The 19,397-nt window shown below is 40.8% G+C and overlaps 1 protein-coding gene across 3 annotated transcripts in view; it reads right to left on the minus strand.

Moving 5' to 3' along the window:
• Positions 1–19,397, minus strand: part of MAP2K5 (mitogen-activated protein kinase kinase 5) — a 123,437-nt gene that overhangs the window by 84,747 nt on the left and 19,293 nt on the right. For all 3 annotated transcript variants that reach the window (XM_030497375.1, XM_030497374.1, XM_030497376.1), the window contains 4 exons: positions 18,804–18,844; positions 17,998–18,065; positions 15,050–15,098; positions 10,021–10,085 (listed from right to left, as the gene is read on the minus strand). In XM_030497375.1, the coding sequence (XP_030353235.1) occupies positions 10,021–10,085; positions 15,050–15,098; positions 17,998–18,065; positions 18,804–18,844 (223 nt within the window). The remainder of the gene's footprint in view (positions 1–10,020; positions 10,086–15,049; positions 15,099–17,997; positions 18,066–18,803; positions 18,845–19,397) is intronic.

Consider the following 19,397-nt stretch of genomic DNA (forward strand, 5'->3'; position numbering starts at 1 on the left):
GCGCTGCAGAGGCAGCTTGCCCAGCTCCGTGGCAAGAGCTGGGTTATTTTAGGGAATAAGAAAGGCAGGGTGGGAGCAAGCATGTGCTCTGCTTGAACAAAGCCCTCCAGCTAAGCTGGAAAAACTTGTGATGGACTGCGGAGTACGGCGTGTGCATCCCTTGTGTTCCAGAAATCAATATCATAGAAAACTAGAAGAGGGCTTTGGGGGAACTGCCAACTCTTCGGCATCTCTCCCCCCTCCCGCACTGTATATAGGATGTGTTTCTACAGGAAAGCAAATTAAACAATGAAAGCGCCAGAGCAGCTGGTTTCTGTTTTAAAAAGGCAGAAAAAGGTAAGTGAATTTTATATTGCCTGCTTTGTTCTCCCTGAGCTCCACTGCAAAGAAAACCAGCGCAGAAACGTACGATGCTTTGCCTCAAACCTCTTTATGGAATAAACCGCAACCCATCCCAATATTTAACGCTAAAAATTTCATACACTGAATATGGTGAGTTTCTGATCAGTTCAGAAGTAAAACAAACCAACCCAAGCAAACAGAACATGTACAAGCTGCTTAATAAATAGCTTAGATGTCAAACAAAAACATTCTCCCTCTTTCAACTTGCCAAGACTTAACAATTTTATATTCTCCCTGTGAGGAATTTTACCTAAGAGCACAGTGGGGAGCTGCACTACTTGCTGTGACTGCGGTATAATTCCTTCCAGGGTAAGCAAAGAACTAACTTCAGGTTTCACATGAGAAGCACTCAAGAGAAACAGCAATCTTCAGTTTGTTTTCTGATTTTTAATTGTAAAGCATTTGCTCACATACGAGTGACTTCAGGATGGTCACATCAGGCGCACGGACTGAGCATGCAAAGATCCCTGAGCTTTCTCAAACTGCTTTTCCTAACATAGAACTTTTTACTAAAAACTGAGTTTACTATTTAAATACTCAAAGTAAACAGTCTCTATCTAGAAGCAAAAATTCATTGAAGTTATTATATCATGCTGCTAATGCTGGTGCAAAAAGGCACTGAAGGAGCCTGCAGCAGCCTACCACACACAAGATCTGTCTTCCCATCTGTTCACGCTGGCCACCAGGATATATTTTTCTATTTCCTCGCCCCCAATAGCCACGGAAACAATTTCTAATCAATAAGATATTCCTTGCCAAGGGAAAGCCATGACCTGTCTGCTATGCCAATGACTCAGTCCCTTCCTGTTATAGAAATACAACCAACATCAGCAAATATGACAAAATGATGTACTGACAGTACTGCTGTGTTAGCGGTGTGACTGCAGGATGCAGGGACACAACGCTCCCCTTTCACAGAGGTACCAGAGGAACTTACACCACAAGCTCAGATGTGCTGTGGCTCTACTGGCTCACAAGTGTTGGTGTGTCACTCTGTCAATTGCGCTTCTAGCGGGTAAGAGTGTGGTTGAAAAGGACCTCTGCACACCATCTCATCCAACTTCCCTCTTTAAGTGAGATTTGAGCTCAGTCATGGTTTTGTCTAGCTGTGCTGAAAGCACCAAGGATGGGGATCCCCTGTCTTTCTCAGGGGTTACAGCACTGCTCTACCTTACTTCATCATGGAATGGTTTGTGTTGGAAGGGACCTTAAAGCTCATCCAGCTCCAACCCCTGCCACGGGCAGGGACACCTTCCACTAGAGCAGGTTGCTCCAAGCCCCTGTGTCCAACCTGGCCTTGAACACTGCCAGGGATGGGGCAGCCACAGCTTCTCTGGGCACCCTGTGCCAGCGCCTCAGCACCCTCACAGGGAAGAATTTTTTCCTAGGATCTCATTTATATCTACCCTCTTTCAGTTTGTGAAGAGGTTTCCCCTAATGTCCACTCTGAACCTCCCAAGGTGGCAACCCGAGGCCACAAAGTGAAAATAAAAGTAAATATTTAATATTTCAGGTGCTTTCTCCCAGATATGTTTTCTTCTGCTTCACACCTTGGTATGTATTTGCTAAACAACTGGTAAAAACATCGAGACATCATTTCACTCGCCAAGAATTACACATACTGCCCCATTTCCCTGTATCTGTGTCAGCTCACCCATAGCACTGCACTGATGAACTGTCCTCCAGTCATCCTCCTCACTCAACACAGAGTAACACACACAAGAAGTCTCAGTGTTTCCTAGCAGAAATGAACATATACCCAGAAGCCCCAGGTTTCTTATTTGAGTTAAAGGCTAACACAAAAAGCTCTGGTTGTAGCAAGCAGCACCTTCAGATGTAAGGGCATCAATGAAGTCAAACTGAGCATTTTCCTGCCCTATGAGAAATAACCTAAAGCAAAATGACTGCGCCGGTGTCGTGCAAGATGAATTCAATCCTCTGAGTGCCATGCATTGCAGAGCGACGTGCCAGTCACCAGCTGCAAACTATACACAGCAAATCACCCACACATTTGGTTTACTGTTCATTTTCCCCTTTTTTCCCCTCTTTTTCCCAAGTACTGCCACTGTCTGTCGTGCTCCTGGTCAAAGTCTGACAGTCTGATGATAGAATTGTCACATACTCTGATGGCCATCTAAAGAAACAGATTCAAATTGTTTCTAGGAAATAAACGCTTTGACAGTTGTTGCCTTCTGCAATAGACAAACACATTAGCCTGACTCTCTGGCTGTTAAAACAGGAAATCCAAAGTGCACAGCAGTTGTAAAAAGGAGCTTTTATGGGCTCTGTGCTAGTTCAAACAGCAATCTACACCAACCTCCCCTCCATCTAAAACCCCATTACAGATGCTCGAGTACTGATTGCAAAATGATTTGTTGTTGAATGAGAAGACAAACAAAAAAATACTTGTATCTGAATTTCAAACTTTTCAGAGGAGCAACACTGGCACTAGAAGCTGCATAAGGAAAATGGCAAAGAGCAAAATGTCTCACTTAACCCATCGCTGTGGGAAAGAGGCGGCTTTGCCATCCGGGCCAAAGCACGATGAACCTCTCATCTCTTGCATGCTGTAACCTACTACTTCCATCTGTTACCACTTACATGACTCTTCCTTCTCCACTGCAGCCAAACTTTCAGGGTCATTCAAAACCGGATTACAAGTCTTTCTCCTTGGACCCATCCCATTGCAGTTCAGTCCCCATCAGATCAGATGCAGGCAGAGCCATGTGTTTCAGCTGCTAGCTTTAAACTAGTTCAAAGGACAGAACACAGCAGAGCAGTCTTCTTAGACTTCTGTTTAGACTGACACAGACAGGCATTATCTGACACAGCCAGGACAAAGTAAACCCATTCGAATTTTAAGAAGAAGCTTGAAGCAACAGAATGAGCCGAGAAGTACGTCACATCCTATACTAATGGCAATTTAAATGCCACATGTCTCCACAAGATGACCTACAGCTGGATTTTCTGTGTTATCAAACCATTTGCTCAAGACACACATGCTCATGACACCCACAACATAACACCTATTAAGGAAAACCAGAGCTGTTCAGTAATTCATTATGGACCAACAGTAGAAAACAGAACTGTGCCAAGAAGCAAACATTTTCTAGGTATTCACTGTAATAGCTGAAAGCGTGTTTTCTTTCAATCATGATTCAGTTTTAAGTAGAAAGCTTGCTCTTCCCCAGGAGCAGGCTGAGAGCGTAAACACCATGAGGTTAGTTACACTGCTCCATCCATTACTGGACTGCAACGAGATAACATCATGATGAGCAACATGCTAGAAACAATTCTGGCATTGCTCCTCTGGTATTGCTTCTTGCCATCCCCATTAAAGCAGCTGTGGTGACGTACAGGGAGGGTGGTTGTATGTCAGAGCTGGGTATGGCTGGCTGAGCCTTATGATGGTCACTGGATATCTGAGTGGTTCATTTTTAGCACTTTGAGAATCTGGGGTGAAAAGAAATGGAAAAATCAATGTCACCTTTGCTGGTGCTGTTACAGCCACCGCTCTTCACAGAGACATCACACAGAGGTTAAGGAGAGAGTCTGAAACAACACTGGCAGCATTATGGTGAGAAAGGATTCCTACATAAATACATGTTCTTCTGCCCCATATCATCTCGCATTCACTTCTAAGAGGAAAAGTCTTATTTAAACAAGTATTCTATGCTAGGGGTCAGTGCCTATAAGCTTGGTGGCAAATTCCACCAATTCTCTACTACATGGAGTGTTATTTGTTACCAAGAAACAGATGATCTTGCCCCCACTGGGGAAGCTGCAATGAGAGCTGCCCTATGCTCCCACACCACCTCACCCATCGGTAACAAGAGCAAACTCAAGTTTTCAAGGTTACTATTTGCTTCATCTTCCAGGCTATGGGCATGCAACACAAACAGAACAACTTTAATTTAAGAATCATCCCGTTTCTAATTAAGCAGCCACAGGCAGCTGGCTGGATACGTTTTAATCAGCTTCAATAACGTATTGATTGTATACTGAAGCTTAAAAATTAAAAGTAAAAAGATGACCAGGGAATTGTCCCATCTCAGAACAACAGTAGAACCCTCTGTAAATAACTCCTCTTTTAACCATCAGCTAAATGAACACTTCAATACTGCACTACAAAGTCTTCTGCAAAATTACTTTAACTAACAAGCAGAAATTTATCAGCTTCAGCCAAAATCAATGCTGAAATCAATTTGAACACTGGTTGTGTCTAAAGGGGCTCATTGGCAATTTAGGGAAATTACACCATGTAAATGCCTGTGCTTTAATTGAACAGTTTCATCAACTAGGCTGTGATTGCTGTCCATTCATTTATTTACTTTCACTGCAGCTCCCATTCTGCAAAGGAATGGGTTTTGTCAGACTTGAAGGAGGTACTTTATCTTCATTTTATGCACTTTTGTGCATAACAGATTTTATGAGGCAGGCAAGTGATAGCCAGGGTCAAAAGAAACAAGTGAACAGCAATCACTGGTCAGTCTTGTTTAAACTGCAATGATAATATGCAGAAATTTGGTGGGGTATTTCTGACTTACTCCAGCTATTATTGTTCCAGTGCTTTGCAGTGTGACTAAAAATAAAACAAAACAAGAGAAACAGAAAATTAATGTAGTCTGGGAAGGGAAATAAAGGAAAATGCCTCGATTGCAACACAGGAATGCGGGGAGATGCCATTTTCAGACTTCACATGGCCACAGATTTGTTTTAGCACCAAACAAAACATTGAACCTGCCTGTATCTCCTTTCTTCAGAGCTGCATCAAGCACCAGGCTGGGACAAGCAATGTGTATGAAATGTAGTGGGAACCTGCCACGGGCAGGGACACCTTCCACTAGAGCAGGTTGCTCCAAGCCCCTGTGTCCAACCTGGCCTTGAACACTGCCAGGGATGGGGCAGCCACAGCTTCTCTGGGAAAAGTCTGTGCCAACGCCTCAGCACCCTCACAGGGAAGAGCTTCTGCCTCAGAGCTCATCTCAATCTCCCCTCGGGCAGGTTAAAGCCATTCCCCTTGGCCTGTCCCTACAGGCCCTTGTCCAAAGCCCCTCTCCAGGTTTCTTGTAGCCCCGTTAGGCACTGGATCACCTCCCTTACTCTCCAACACAGCTAAATCACCTCCAGCTTCCCCACTCCAGAACTGACAATGCTTTTCCCTGCTGATGTTTGAGGATGTGCAATACGCTGGCAGGGCGCCGTTTGCAGCCTGTCTTGCAGGAGATAGCAACTTCCCAGCTGTCTTGCCATACACTATGTTTAATGTGCTAATGGGGCACCCCAAGGTTGGTTGAGATAGAGAATAACGAAACAGGCATATGCTGGAATGTACAACTCAACTGAACAGCAGAATTGCTCCAGTAAATTGCTCAAACAAATTAAGCTTCTGTATTTATCCGTATTTCCCTGCTATACAATTGTGCTGGGCGGGACACAACAGCAGCAGCCACTTCTCTCCCAATTACTCAACTGAAAGTGAAGCCGTCTGGTTTAGCAGCATTTTGCTAAGATGGTAACTGATTCCCCCTTTTTCTCCCTCTCTCCCAGATACTTGGAAACTTCACAAATTAATTAGGGCATCATTGGGACTTTACGTTTATTTCACTATACAGAGGGTTATAGCTTGCTGCTGCTGGAGACTCCTCCAACAGAACCCAGAGATCTACAAACCATACACAACACACATTTTGAAAGAATCCCAGGCACGCGGAAGTCTATTCTAGCCCCTAAACAGAGTTCCTTAAATATCTCACTTCTCAGAACCTACAATTGCAAATCAAAACCACAAAACATGTAATAAGAGAAAAATCATCTTTTTGTTTGTCTATAAAGGAAGGAAATAGTAATACTATAGATACGCCGTGTGAGAGACTTCACAGAGTAATTACTTGCCAGAGATAAATAGCTCTACTTTGTAGTACTTAGGTTCAAAATATACACAACTCAGGATTTGGGGTCTAAATAATTTAATGTAGCTACTCCAGGGACTGGCTGGCAAAGCACATACATCCCCTTACAAACCGAAATGTTAACCTTCTGTCACTGATGAGGAACAACCTTGTACAAACAGCCTCGCAGAGCTCTGCAGCCAATGATGGAGCTAAAAGATGCAGCACAAAAGCACACGTTTCAATGTCTTTTGGACCTACCAGTGAATGATTTCTTCCAGAACAGCAATTTAAGTAAACACAATAGATGCACTGCTATACAGAGGTTTTCTTCTGCTGTGAAGCAGCCTCAACTGTGTGTTCTCCATCCTACCAGCTTTTAGGAGATAGCTGATAACAATTAAAAAGCCTGTTGCGCAGCTGGAAGGTCATACACCTACCAGTGCAACAGTCTTAGGGCCCTCTTGTCAGGAAAGGTGCAGATCTCCATGACATAATGGCAGCTGAGTTTCCAAAAATTCAAAGAATTGGGTAACTGGCTTTGCTGTACCTAACTCCATAATTGTTATCACTCCTTAATTAAGAAAATAGCTTATCAAAAGGTAAGGGAAAATAGGAAGTCAAACAACTCTGCAATCCCTTCTCTTTAGAACAGGAAAAACATTGAGATTCAGCAAGTTCTCACTAGAAATATTGCTATAAAGTATTGATTTTTTACCAGACTCAATTGACTGAAAAGTTGTTTGTATAGCAATACTGGCCGAGCCAATATACTGGAACAATTTTGCTACACACAGTAATCAAGTGTATTTCTAAAGTATAATTATACTGTCATAAAAATAAAGCTAAGATACCTCTTCTCCAAGCAATGAAACAGCTGCAGCTGTAAAGATCCCAAATAAATGAAATACATTTTCTAACTAAACATAACGTCTTCCAAAGAGAACAAAACCATCTCCCCTCTCCCCCCTTAAGCCAAGGTTAGCATGAAAAGTGATCAATACTTCAATCTCAATAAACTATTTCAATAGTAGTTAATTCACGTGGAAAGAGAGGCTGAAAATTTTTGCTCAGTGACCTGCGACACGCTCTCTTGTTTGCTGAATGCTGATCATATATCATTGCCATAATGGATATGACTTAGTATAAAGAGCTAGAAAGAAAGGGGGAAGAAAAGATACCAAGCCACGCTCGTTCTTTAGGCTCAGATCAATACTACACACAGGCTCTTCTGCACCGAGCCGACAGCATGGTCTGCTGCAAGAGGAAAACGGCCAAATGCTCGCAATTCATTTTATTTGACAAATGTTCATTGATTTACTGGAATAAAATATATGTGGGCTGCTATCTATGACTAGTGCAATCCAGCTACCTGTAAGTATTCCATTTTGCAGTTTCTTCTTGGCTTGTGTAGCTCAGATGCTCCTTTGGCAAAGAGAACAGGTTCCCTTTTACAGTGGGGTGATCGCTGGCCATGTTGAACACGGCTTGGAGCAACCTAACCTGGTCTAGTGGAAGGTGTCCCTGCCTGTGGCAGGGGGTTTGAACCTTAAGATCCCTTCCAACCCAAACGATTCCATGACGCTATGATTGTTCCAAGGTTCTGCCTGTGCTTTGTCCAAAGCAAAGTCCAAAGCTTTATCCAATTTACTGTGTCATGGCACAGTAAATGCCAACTCCCTGCAATGACAGCAGCCAGCAGCTCTTCAGGGACCTAAGAGTGAATTAGTACAACTCTTCAACCCAATGCACTAAGAAACAAATTAGGGAAGATCTGAGAAGAATGCATAGCTTAAAAACCAGTTTGGGGTGAAAACTAAGTTATTTTTATACCACCTTCTGCACCTAGAAGCACTCTGTCATTGCATGCGCTAAGCACACAGAGCAAGCATAGAATGTTCCTTGCGAATAAGGCAGATACAAGCTGATAGACATTAAATTCAGCAGATCCTCAGTGCAATCTCATTAGAAAAGTCCACATTCACCTGCCTTGGTTTACATCCCTTAGACTTTGGCCACTATCAGATAGAGGATGAAGGTGAGAGACTTCTGTATGACCTTGTATGGCCATTCTTACACTGCTCATAGTTTCGCATTGCTAGCTTATTTCAGCTACTTCTCTAAAGAAAATAACCCAGAATTGGGTAACAATGACACATGAAGGTTCTCCCACTTCATGGGACATTCCTTGTGCCTAACTGTTCCTCAAGTGCTTTCCACAGGGACCTGTGGCCTCCTTTGTGATACTTCTCCTACCTACATGCACTCCTGGAGCCTCCATCAGTAAGCAGGAAAGGGAAGCAACCTTCTCCAGGTCAGAAAACAACACGAAGTCACTGACTGTGGTGTAAAGTTTAACACACTCTCTCAAATCTTTCTTACTATCAATATAGTTGGATATTCCATAGCACAGAATTCCATGCTCAGAATATAAACTGGAGGGATCTGGCCAGGAGCCACTGGTTCCTGCTCTGGGACAGGCTGGGCATCAGTCAGTGGGTGGAGAGCAGTTGTATTGTGCAAGTTTTTAACCCTTGGGTTTTATTCCTCTCTCCTTTTCATTACTATTATTATTATTCTATTTTACTTTATTTCAACTACTAAACTGTAAGTAAGAAAACACTACTGTTTCTGCAGGTTTCTTGGTTTAGCAATACCTTTCCACAAGAGAACATCAATGAGATGTCTGCACTATGTTCCATCTACCGGCCTAACCTGATTTCTGAAGAGTCCATTCCATGACTGGATTTGCCCCTTTAAGGTTCTGGAAGTCCGTTTTCACTGAGCCTTCTGCAAGGAGAGTTGTTTTGCCATGTTGGCAGCCAATTAGAAAGTACACTAAATGCACCGTGACTTTTAAAACATCTAAAAGAACCCGTTAATCTCAAAGTCAAAATGTCTAAGGTATAAACAAAATCATAATGGGATGCTGGGTTACTGTACATGGTAAATAGCTCTCTGGAGGAAACCTTTATTACTCCCTCAGGGCTTTCTTACGAAGTATGGATTTCTTAATTCCTAGTGGAATATTTTTCATACACCACTGCAGACTATTAAGTACCAGATATTACATTTTGTAGTTTAAACTTTGCACTATGCATGAGAAAGACTCTCCTGTCGAGAAAACTATATCTCTGCTATTATAATCTTTACAATATTAAAATTAATACTGGCTGCAGGGTATAAGCTTCACTACCAAAATTTGGGGGAGTTTATCATTTAATGTATTCATCAGCCTGTGTGTGAAGCTGCTCGTGAGGGAGGGAAGTCGCTGCAGCAGCAAAAGGGGTTATTTACTAATTTGGAATTGCTAGAGAAAGGCAGAGCAGCAGTGTCATCACATCCCACTGGTGTCATTCTCAGTACTGGGCTGGCGAAGGGCGTGGTAAAGCAGCACGAATAATGGCATTGCAAACACTGAAGGCAATTCATTATGCTTCAGGACATTTCAAGTTCCACTTGTGAACCATTAACTTGTTACCCAGGAGGGATTCAAAGCTAAGTATTAAAAAGATAATAAAAATGCACCAGCCCTCACGGCACCCAAGAGCAGATACCTTGTAAATATGGAAAGAGGATTCTTAAAAAGTTCCTATTAAGAATTTATTTTATAATCTTCATAGCAGCACTGCCAACCTACATCTCAATACAAATATGAAGGGTAACAAAAAAAAAAGGCACTTTTAAATTCCATTTTCAACAATTTTAAGTGAAATTCAACACTCACTTGTAGACTGTGCCTCCATTGCCATGACCGAGGATGTCTCGATACCGTATGTCTTGTTCATTCATCTCCACAAGAAAGAAAGAAAAACAAAAGAGATGTCATGCTGTGGATGGAAATGTCAAGGAAAAGCAACTCTAGGCCATAAACAACAAGCAGTCTGGGTCATTTCAAGTTCAGCTGCAAGAACGAGAAGATCAATACAACATTTGCTGTCCAATTTATAAAAGACGATACCAAGGGACAAAGTGATGGAAAGTTTAATGACAATTTGTTTGCCTGGGTCATTTCATTAAAGTTTGATAAAAGGTGTCAAAATGGAATGATATAATATAGCTCAAGAGGGTCAGGTCACAGATACTGATAGGAAAAGGGTCTCCAGAACAGCACATAACCAAAGCCAAAGTTGGAGGTGAATGGAAACAATCCAACAGAAAACTGTCACCTTAAGTATGGCTCAAAAAGTTGGTGATTTATTCTGGAATCAGCATAACTGATACTAATTGAGTGACAATTCTGGCAGTAGGAAAGCGTCACAGTGCTTCATTTATCTACCTTTTAACAAAGGCAAACCTTTGGAAAACACAGTCTTGAACTGCTATCCAATAAAGATCATTTTCCTTGAAATACACAGCTAATTGCTTGCCTCGATCTTTCTGTTCGCCAGGACAACTCTCCAGACATGAAGATATCCTCAGATCTTCAACAGAAGCCCAATATAAGCACTGTACATTGCAAATGCTGGAATTTGGGATCTTTCTGATATTGCTTTTATAAAAGCTTATTGTAGGGCTGAATGAGCAATTCCAATGTAAAACTAAAGTTCAACCTTCTCCTGTACAAATACAGTTATTCTGATTTTCCACCTAAATCACCTATTAAAAAAACCCCAACCAAACACTAAAAACATTTTTGCAATGCACATGTATACTTGAAAACATATCATCAGAATAAATTCCAGGCTATATGCGTTTTCTATTCCAAAAACATCTTCCTCATTGCCTGAGGTGGTAAAGGATTGGGCAAATCCCATATTAAAAGAGATTTTCCTAGGAACCATTAACTCATTTCTAGTACCTATTTATATTTTATGGGATACCAAGCTAAACATTCCACATGAGTTGGCATGGCTGCTTACAGACTCTGTCATTCTTGTGTTAAAAGGCATCAACCCCCCATATGATACGTCTGCTCTGCAATCACTGATGTGATTAGAGCTCACGTAAGCACATCTGAAATAGCTTCAAATCAGTGATTTCAAGTACCACAAGCAATATGGTGACAGCTCATCATAAGCTAACTATCTGTATTTATCCACCTTCCGAAACAGCTTTTAAATTCAATATGGACACATGCCCTTAAGTTACTAAGCCATATTTAAGCATACCCTTTCATACGATGTCAGTGAAGAGAAGAGGAACCTGCCTTCAACTGGAAAAGTAAGTGATGGTAAAATGCCCTAAAGAGTCAATACTCAGCATGTCTTAGGAACAAAAAATGGAATATTAATTGATTTTAAATAATATGTTTTAAAGACATAACTGCTGAACTCCAAAATCTGTGCTCTTTCCTTTCACTACCTGAATAAACAGCACCCTTGTTTCCCACAGGAAATACTGTGCATTTCTTCCAGCAAGGGTAGAATCTCCAAATTCTGAAAAACTTCAAAATACCTCAAAGCAGAAGCTGACTCTACATTATCACCTATTTGCAGTTAAACCTGGGGCCAGATATCTTAAGAAGGTATGAAACTGCTCATTCAAGTATCAAGGTTTATGATGAAAATGAAATTTAGTTTAGTACTGAAGAGCTCTTGCTTATTGCAACCAGAAAATGCAGATAAAGAGGAGAGAAAAAAAGAGACACCTCATGAGGAACAATAACTCCTGGGTTTTAAAATATGTGAAGAAACTATACTGAATCCTAAAAATCATTTCTCTCAGACTGCAGTACTCGTTAATTTAAAGCACACACTGGGTTTAAGTAGTTTTGCTCTTCTAAGCTGGAGGACTTTAATTCTCCAGTCTTTGAGGTAACAACAAACATCTTTTTCCTATATTCCCAGCAATGTTCTTCTAAACATAACTCTTAAGAGACATTAAATGAATCCACAAAGCCATGAACTTGTATCTTTGCTTCTTGGGGGGGAAAAAAAGAAGAATTTTTTGCAGTTACACAAGTTATAAGCAACAAATTGAGCAGAACCAGAGACATAAAGTGTGTTCTCTTTTCTCCTGCTTTTTGCTAACTGGTAAAAGGAGTTATTTGCTTCACACCACTCCCTAAAAGACAGTGATATGAGCAGCTCCATCCTCTGCCATTGCACTACTTGCACCCGCTGCCAGCCCAGCACCATTTCTTGTCTCTATGCACAAAGAGCAACCAGAAACCCAGGGTGAAATAGGAAGCCTGGGGTGGAGCAAGTATCTGCCAGCAACTGATAGAGAGATAAAGTGTGATTTACTGGCTCAAATAAAGATGCCAAAAACATGTGGTGATTTATTTATTTTACTGGGAAAACTGGATTCTCAATCATAAAATGATAACATAATAACAATGAACTCGACAGTAAGGGCTGGAATATTAAACCTGCAAACCCAAGTTTGATTGGATGCCAATAGTAACGGAATTAATGACAAAGTGAAAGAGACTTCAATTACGGATCAGCAAACAAAACATCCCTTGCTTATACCTGCTGGTTTTGAAAGAAATCAGTGTCTATCTCTTGTAAATCATTAAAACCAAAATGCTCAATTAATCCTTATTTTATATGTAGAGGCCTGACAGAGGCAAAGTCCTATCGCCATACCTTTGCGTTACGAATCGAAGCAATAATGGTTTCAGAAAGCAGTCACACTCTATGAGCAGACAATTGAAGAGATTTAGTAAATCCCACTTTATAGAGCAGAGACTAATCGGAAAACACAAGCCAGTCAAATGTTTCTTATGAACTGTTGACACTATATCAATGCTGAATCAATTGGTGGCATTTACTCTGAGTGACAGAAAAGAAATAAATATTTATATCACATCACCTATATCAATGAACCTAGGCAGAAAGCTATTTCTAACCTGTCAATATTTGATTATCTTGAAGAATCATGTCCCCTTCTTTTAATGATTAATATGAATTCCTTATTAAACCTAAATGGAAACTACTACAGGAATATCATTATGAATGCCTGAAAGCAGAAACTGACAAAAAATAATAAAAAATAATTACCCAACCCATACTTAAGTAATGATGAGTGTGATTTAACCCCCCTAGAAGGAAGAAAAGTTAAAGTTACAATAGAAACCTATCTCCAGTTACAGAGCTGTGACCAAATTCTGCAGAACACAATGCAGCGTAATGAAAAGCATCTTCTCTCGACAGAAAGCAGTGCAGCTCCTGCCAGAGCAGGGGGACTGAAAGGTAGGGTTAAATTACTTACTTCTTATTTTCTTTTTCTTCTTAAATGGGTTTAAGTAACATTTTAAAATATCATAATAAGAGCTTTAGTTCCTTTATGTCTTTCTAAAATTCTCCTACACAGGAAAAAAATCTGTAAATCTATTGCAGGGCACAGAAAACACTCATTTCTGTTGCCGAGAACAAATGAAATGCCAAATTCAGCTTATGGACTCAACCACAAAAAGGTGCCTTTTACTCACATTCAGTAATTCTACTTCAAAAACTATTAGTAATATTGGAGTAATTATAAACTTGATTTTCAAGGTTCAGAAGCATGCTGCTGGTATTTACAGGATTTTAATTTAACCAGAGAAACATATTGCATAGGTATAATTTTGAAACATTAACAAATCTACCTGGTAGGCATCTGTGAATATTAAACTCAGTCTGCATGTCAGGCTTTAAAATACATTTCCAAGCTGTATTCAAAGGATTCAGTGCCAAACAGGCAAGGCTGCAGCACTGGGCTGCTCGGCTCATGTTTTAGAGGGGCACTCTCATCTATTAGACCACAATGTTACAGGTGATACTGAAGGACAAGCATGAAGACCAGCCTTTATCTTCTTGACACGCTCAACTACAACTACTTGATTCATGAAATGCCAATGAGGCTTGGAGAGGTCATTGTGTGAAGGCACTGAATACGCATCTGAGATAATTAAGATTTCAGCCTTCGAAACATGGAGGGGAAGTGAACAGCAGTTAAGAAAATCAATAAGAGTCTTTTATTTGCAGTGACACAGATGTCTCAGTCAATAGAGCCTAATAGGCAAGCTTGATCGCAACGGACAGGTGCTGCGTCCAAGGCTATCAAAGGGCTTTCACTATGACAAACGTTAAAACATATTTATGTTGGTGCTGCTGAAGAATCTGGGGTTCTTTTAAAGGTAGTTTAATTTAACAGTGTATATTTAATGTCATTATACTACCACAAGCCTGCCCATACATTCAGCTCAAAACTGGTACAAAATGTTTGTCCAGGGCATCCATTTGTCCGTCAATTGTTACATTAAACCTTTTACTTCTGGGTGCCAGAATCTGAATGTCCGGAGCAGGAGAAGCAGCAACACAACAGCTTTCCACAACTTTGGGGGCAGTTTTTGCTTTAGGTTGTGTTTTGGGTTTTTTAAGAAGTTACAATATAAGGTGACTGCAAATAGTAGAGAGCAGTTCCTTGCAAGAACCTGCTAAATATTTAAGTATCAACTGCCCTAAAAAATAGGAAGGTCATTTGAAGCGAGCAGTTGACTTAGTTATTCAAAATTGATTAACTTTCTTCCCTGAAATTGTGGCAGCAGCACAACATGTGTGAGGTACTTCAATCTATTTGGAGCTAAATCTGATTAGCACATTTTGAGAAATGGGAAGCAAATTGCTATGCCAATCAAAGTAAATCAGGACACATAACTCATTCGTATCATGAAGGTTTTCATGGTCCCTCCAGTTCTGTATTAAAAGAACACATTACAGCTAAATGAGCAGTAAGCATCTCTCCACCTATTTGTGGTGTGCCAATCACTGCAGAATGAGGCAGTAACGAGACATGCATGTAGCCCAGGCTCAATTCAATGCACCTACCTGGCCATTTGCAAGTATTTTCTTCAGCTCTGCAGAAGACTTTTTTAAGCTGAAAGAAAAAAAAGAGAGAAGCAATTATTTTAAATGACTGTGCCATTTCACTTTATAAAATGAAGTGAAAGCATGAGAAACCACCAGCTGTCAGCTTAAGTTCATGGTTACATATTCTGAATAGGTTTAACTTTAGCAATGCTGACTGATGGTCAGTATAGCTACTCCTCACACTGCAGACAGCACACATGGAAGGCAGTGAACATTAAACAAACCAAACCTCTATGTATTTTCACCTTTACAAACTGTTTTAGATGCCTGACTGTACTGCCCTGTGAGACAGAACCTATTGTATGCCAGTTCAAAGAAAACAAACAACAAACATACACCATCACACACCATAAGTTTCAAGAAATAACATGAAAATAGGGTTCACATCTAGTTTTCAGGTGCCCCATCTTGTTTTAAAACGCTGAAGGCATTATCCCTCAGTAATTTCTATAAATCTGCAGCAAAGTTGTGTGCTGTCGATGCTGCCTGACCACCTTAACTGACCATAGACTGGAGCATGGTGAGCAGGCAGGGTAAGTTCTGATTTAGGCATCTCGGGGTCACGCCTAAATTCAGGGGGGTGAGTCCAGATTGCCAGAGAGTTATATCACAGAATCCTAGAATGGTTTTGGTTGGAAGGGACCTTAAAGCTCATCCAGCTCCAACCCCTGCCACGGGCAGGGACACCTTCCACTAGAGCAGGTTGCTCCAAGCCCCTGTGTCCAACCTGGCCTTGAACACTGCCAGGGATGGGGCAGCCACAGCTTCTCTGGGCACCCTGTGCCAGCGCCTCAGCACCCTCACAGGGAAGAGCTTCTGCCTCAGAGCTCATCTCAATCTCCCCTCTGGTACATCCATTCCAGGTCAGCTTGCTGCTGCAGTCCCTGGGGTTTTTCAGGAGAAACTATTCCTCTGTCAGTAGTCTTACATTACTTAAAATGACCCATATATTTTTTTTCTACCACAACTATCAGCTCATTGTGTTTTGCAGGTAAAACTATTAATGGCTTCAATGCTTCCACCCACTTGCAAAATACTGCTTCACCTCCTTTCCTGACAAACTCTATTCCTTGTTCATACAACACAACAACCTGCCTGGGTAGCAATATGTCTGCAAAACTTAATCTCAAAGAGACATTCTGCTCTTATTACTGAAGTTAAAAAGTACAAAATAATATATTCTTGAAAGGCATGTGCACGTGTCTTGATCACAGATCATTATTAACAAGAACAGTGAAAACACAGATTTCATATTTGGTGGCTTTGTTCTTTAATAGGCCTCTTGTTCCCACGACTACTTTAAAGAAAAAATAAGTTTTCCAAGGAAACATAAGTTGATCTTGTCATCTTTCATGACTAACAATTTGTGAACATGAAACAAAGAGAGACTTTCAATTACTTCAAAAACCAAACTCGTAGTGCAGAAGGTTTCGGAAAAGGAATGGCAATTAACCACCAAATAAGGTGACAAGAATCTTCTAGAAGCCTCATTTTCAATGCACTTTAAGAACAAGCTCAAAGTACAGGAAGTACTGAAAGCAAAAGCACAACAGCAACAGAAAGCAGCTTTATTTAGTTCAGCAGTGTGATAGATTGGGAGGAGGGCTGCAGTTCATAGAGGCATTCAGATTTATTGCCTTTAAGGAGTCTTGAGCAGGATCATCCCCAAAGGATGGGGCAAACTTTACCAGAGGAGACTGACACAGGGTATTGGCTTTCTTTTTTTACCTCTACAATTAGCAAAGCCACTAAAGGGAGCATCAAAACTGGTTTTAGTGGTAGTTGAAGGGGGCTACCAACAGCAGGACACCACCAGCACTGCCGCCAACCACGTGGGGCGGCATCCTCCTTCTCAATGGGTAACCACATCACATCCCTCCCACCACATGAAGCTGGGGTTTGTGGGACTGTCCCACCACTGCAGCACGTGTGGTGTCTGCCAGAGTGGGTACCGACACTGCAGTGCCTGAACAAGTCTAATGCAGTTTGATGGGTCTTTGGTCGTGACCATCTCTGCCCATTTCCTTTTTCAAAATGCTCTGGGACAGAGCTAAAGTGCTGATGCACAGATAAATGTAATATTATATGCTTATTAGAGTAACAGAATACTACAGGCTGAAAGGGACCTCCAGGGATTTCTATCCCACGTTCAAATATGCTCTTACGTGAAGAAGATGGAGTCAGACTTCTCTTATTTCCTTTTAAGAATATATAAGGGGGTTTTTTGTTTGTTTTAACATCAGTATTGAGTACGACGACTGCCTGCAACAGCTCATGTAGTCACAGGGAATTTACGCTCCAGTATTCAAGAACAGATCTCTAGGAAAAAAGAAAACACCTTCTCTTGCATTTTAAGATCTTAATTTGGGGTTTCAAATTAGGAGTGGAATCTAAAAGGAAAGATAATGGAGATGGACTCCCAAACTCTGCTGAAACTGTATGAAATAGGGCACTTAAGCTGATCAGGTTTTTCAAATATCTCAGCCCACAATAAACCTAGCGCATTTGGTATCAAATTTTAAATCAAAGAATCCTAGAGTGAGTTAAGTAAAAAAGACCTAAACACACAGACCTTGCCACAGACAGTGATTATTAGATCAAGTAAACCAAATCAGCTCACCCACAGACAGTATTTCGATGCTTTACAAAGGACAAAGCCACCTGAAACACTCTGCAAAGACTTATTTCTTTCAGCACAAAACACTTGTGAAGAACCAGCAGTCTGAGCCTAACAAGATCCATGAATCAAGGAAATTTCACCTTCCCCACTCCACTCCTGCCCAGTAGTCATATTGAGAAAGTTATTCAACATCAAGCTTATTGTTGGTACCTCTGCACACAAGGCTCCATTTTGTTTTAATAAAAGCGAAGAAAACAAACCATATGCTCCCATTCTTGACTCTTACCTATTGCTTGGAAGGGAATCCGAGACGGCCGAGCTGCTATTATTAGCAGCCCCTGCTCGAGTATTTACCTGCAGGTAGGGAAAGGATCTTGATCAGTCGGTTGTGTTCAGAGGACACTATTCTAATTAACCTGTAATTTGCCATGAATTTCTCATTTCACTCTGAAGGTTAATTAGCTTGTTGCTAGGCTTGCCGGTGGTTGAGGGCTCGCCTCTATGTAGGTTAGCAGGCTATAGAATTCCTGGACCACGCTATATAATCTTTACATCTTGAAGGCTTAGTTAAATAATACAAAAAAAGGGATATGCCCACCATTTCTTCTCATCTTAAAACCTAAACAACCATTTCATATACCTGTAGTCTTCTGCATTTCAAAATGGGTATGATTACAGAGGCAATAAGCATACCTGAATGAATCAATCCACCTAAAAGAATTTCATTGCTGTGCCTTCCACACAGATAAATGACTGAAATCAAATTAATACAGAGGGGTTTTTTCAATGCTTTGAAGTAGAAGCAGACGTTAGTTGATAAACTGAGTATTAAAATTTAGGCACTTATTAGCAGAGGTTAAAAACAACAAGAAAGGCAATTCCGTTCTTAACAAAACTGTATATACAGCTCCTGCAGCCAACACTCAGCAGATGAATCCTTCTCCCACCCTGACCAACAAAAAAATTAAAGGGGAAAAAAAAAATCTGCTTGTCAGAGCTCAAGAAAGTGCAGTTTTATTTGACATTTCAATAAGTGGAACACAGCATTACAAATCCATCTAACTTTACTGAAACAATTATTGAAATTCCTACCTTCAGGCCATGTATGTTCCGTTTCCCGGGAGGTTTGCAGGCTGAAACAGTAATTGACTAAATTGTAGAACACATCAGGGCCATTTACAAATTTGCTCAAAATGAATCTTTTAAAAAGAAATGAGGGTGACACCAAAATTAGCAGAGAGAAATGATTGAAAAGTGCCTCACAAGACCCAGAGTGGGAATTATGAACCAGGATTTTTAACTTGCAGGAGTGAGCATTTATAAATGCTAAGAGCTTTCTGACACCGTGTAATATAAATTCTAATTTCTGCTTAAAACACATCAAAATCAAGAGGGCTGCTGGCTCAAATGATCAGATTCTTTTTGTAATTCAAATTAAAATCTTATGTCACTATATTTTCACATGCTGTATTTTTTTTCCTGGCATTTAACAGAAATATTTGCAAGATACATTTTAAAGGACTCAGCTGCCACACATCATGAATTAGTCACATAGTCAAACACAGTTTGTTTTAAATGTGGAAAAAACACGTCAGGGGCAACAGCAACCAGATCCTGGATAAATGCAATGCAAAACGCTGCATTTTGGACACAGATGTAAAAATGTGGCACCTTATGATGATGTCT

The sequence above is a fragment of the Strigops habroptila genome, chromosome 9 (genome assembly GCF_004027225.2).
Source record: "Strigops habroptila isolate Jane chromosome 9, bStrHab1.2.pri, whole genome shotgun sequence".
Lineage (NCBI taxonomy): Eukaryota > Metazoa > Chordata > Aves > Psittaciformes > Psittacidae > Strigops > Strigops habroptila.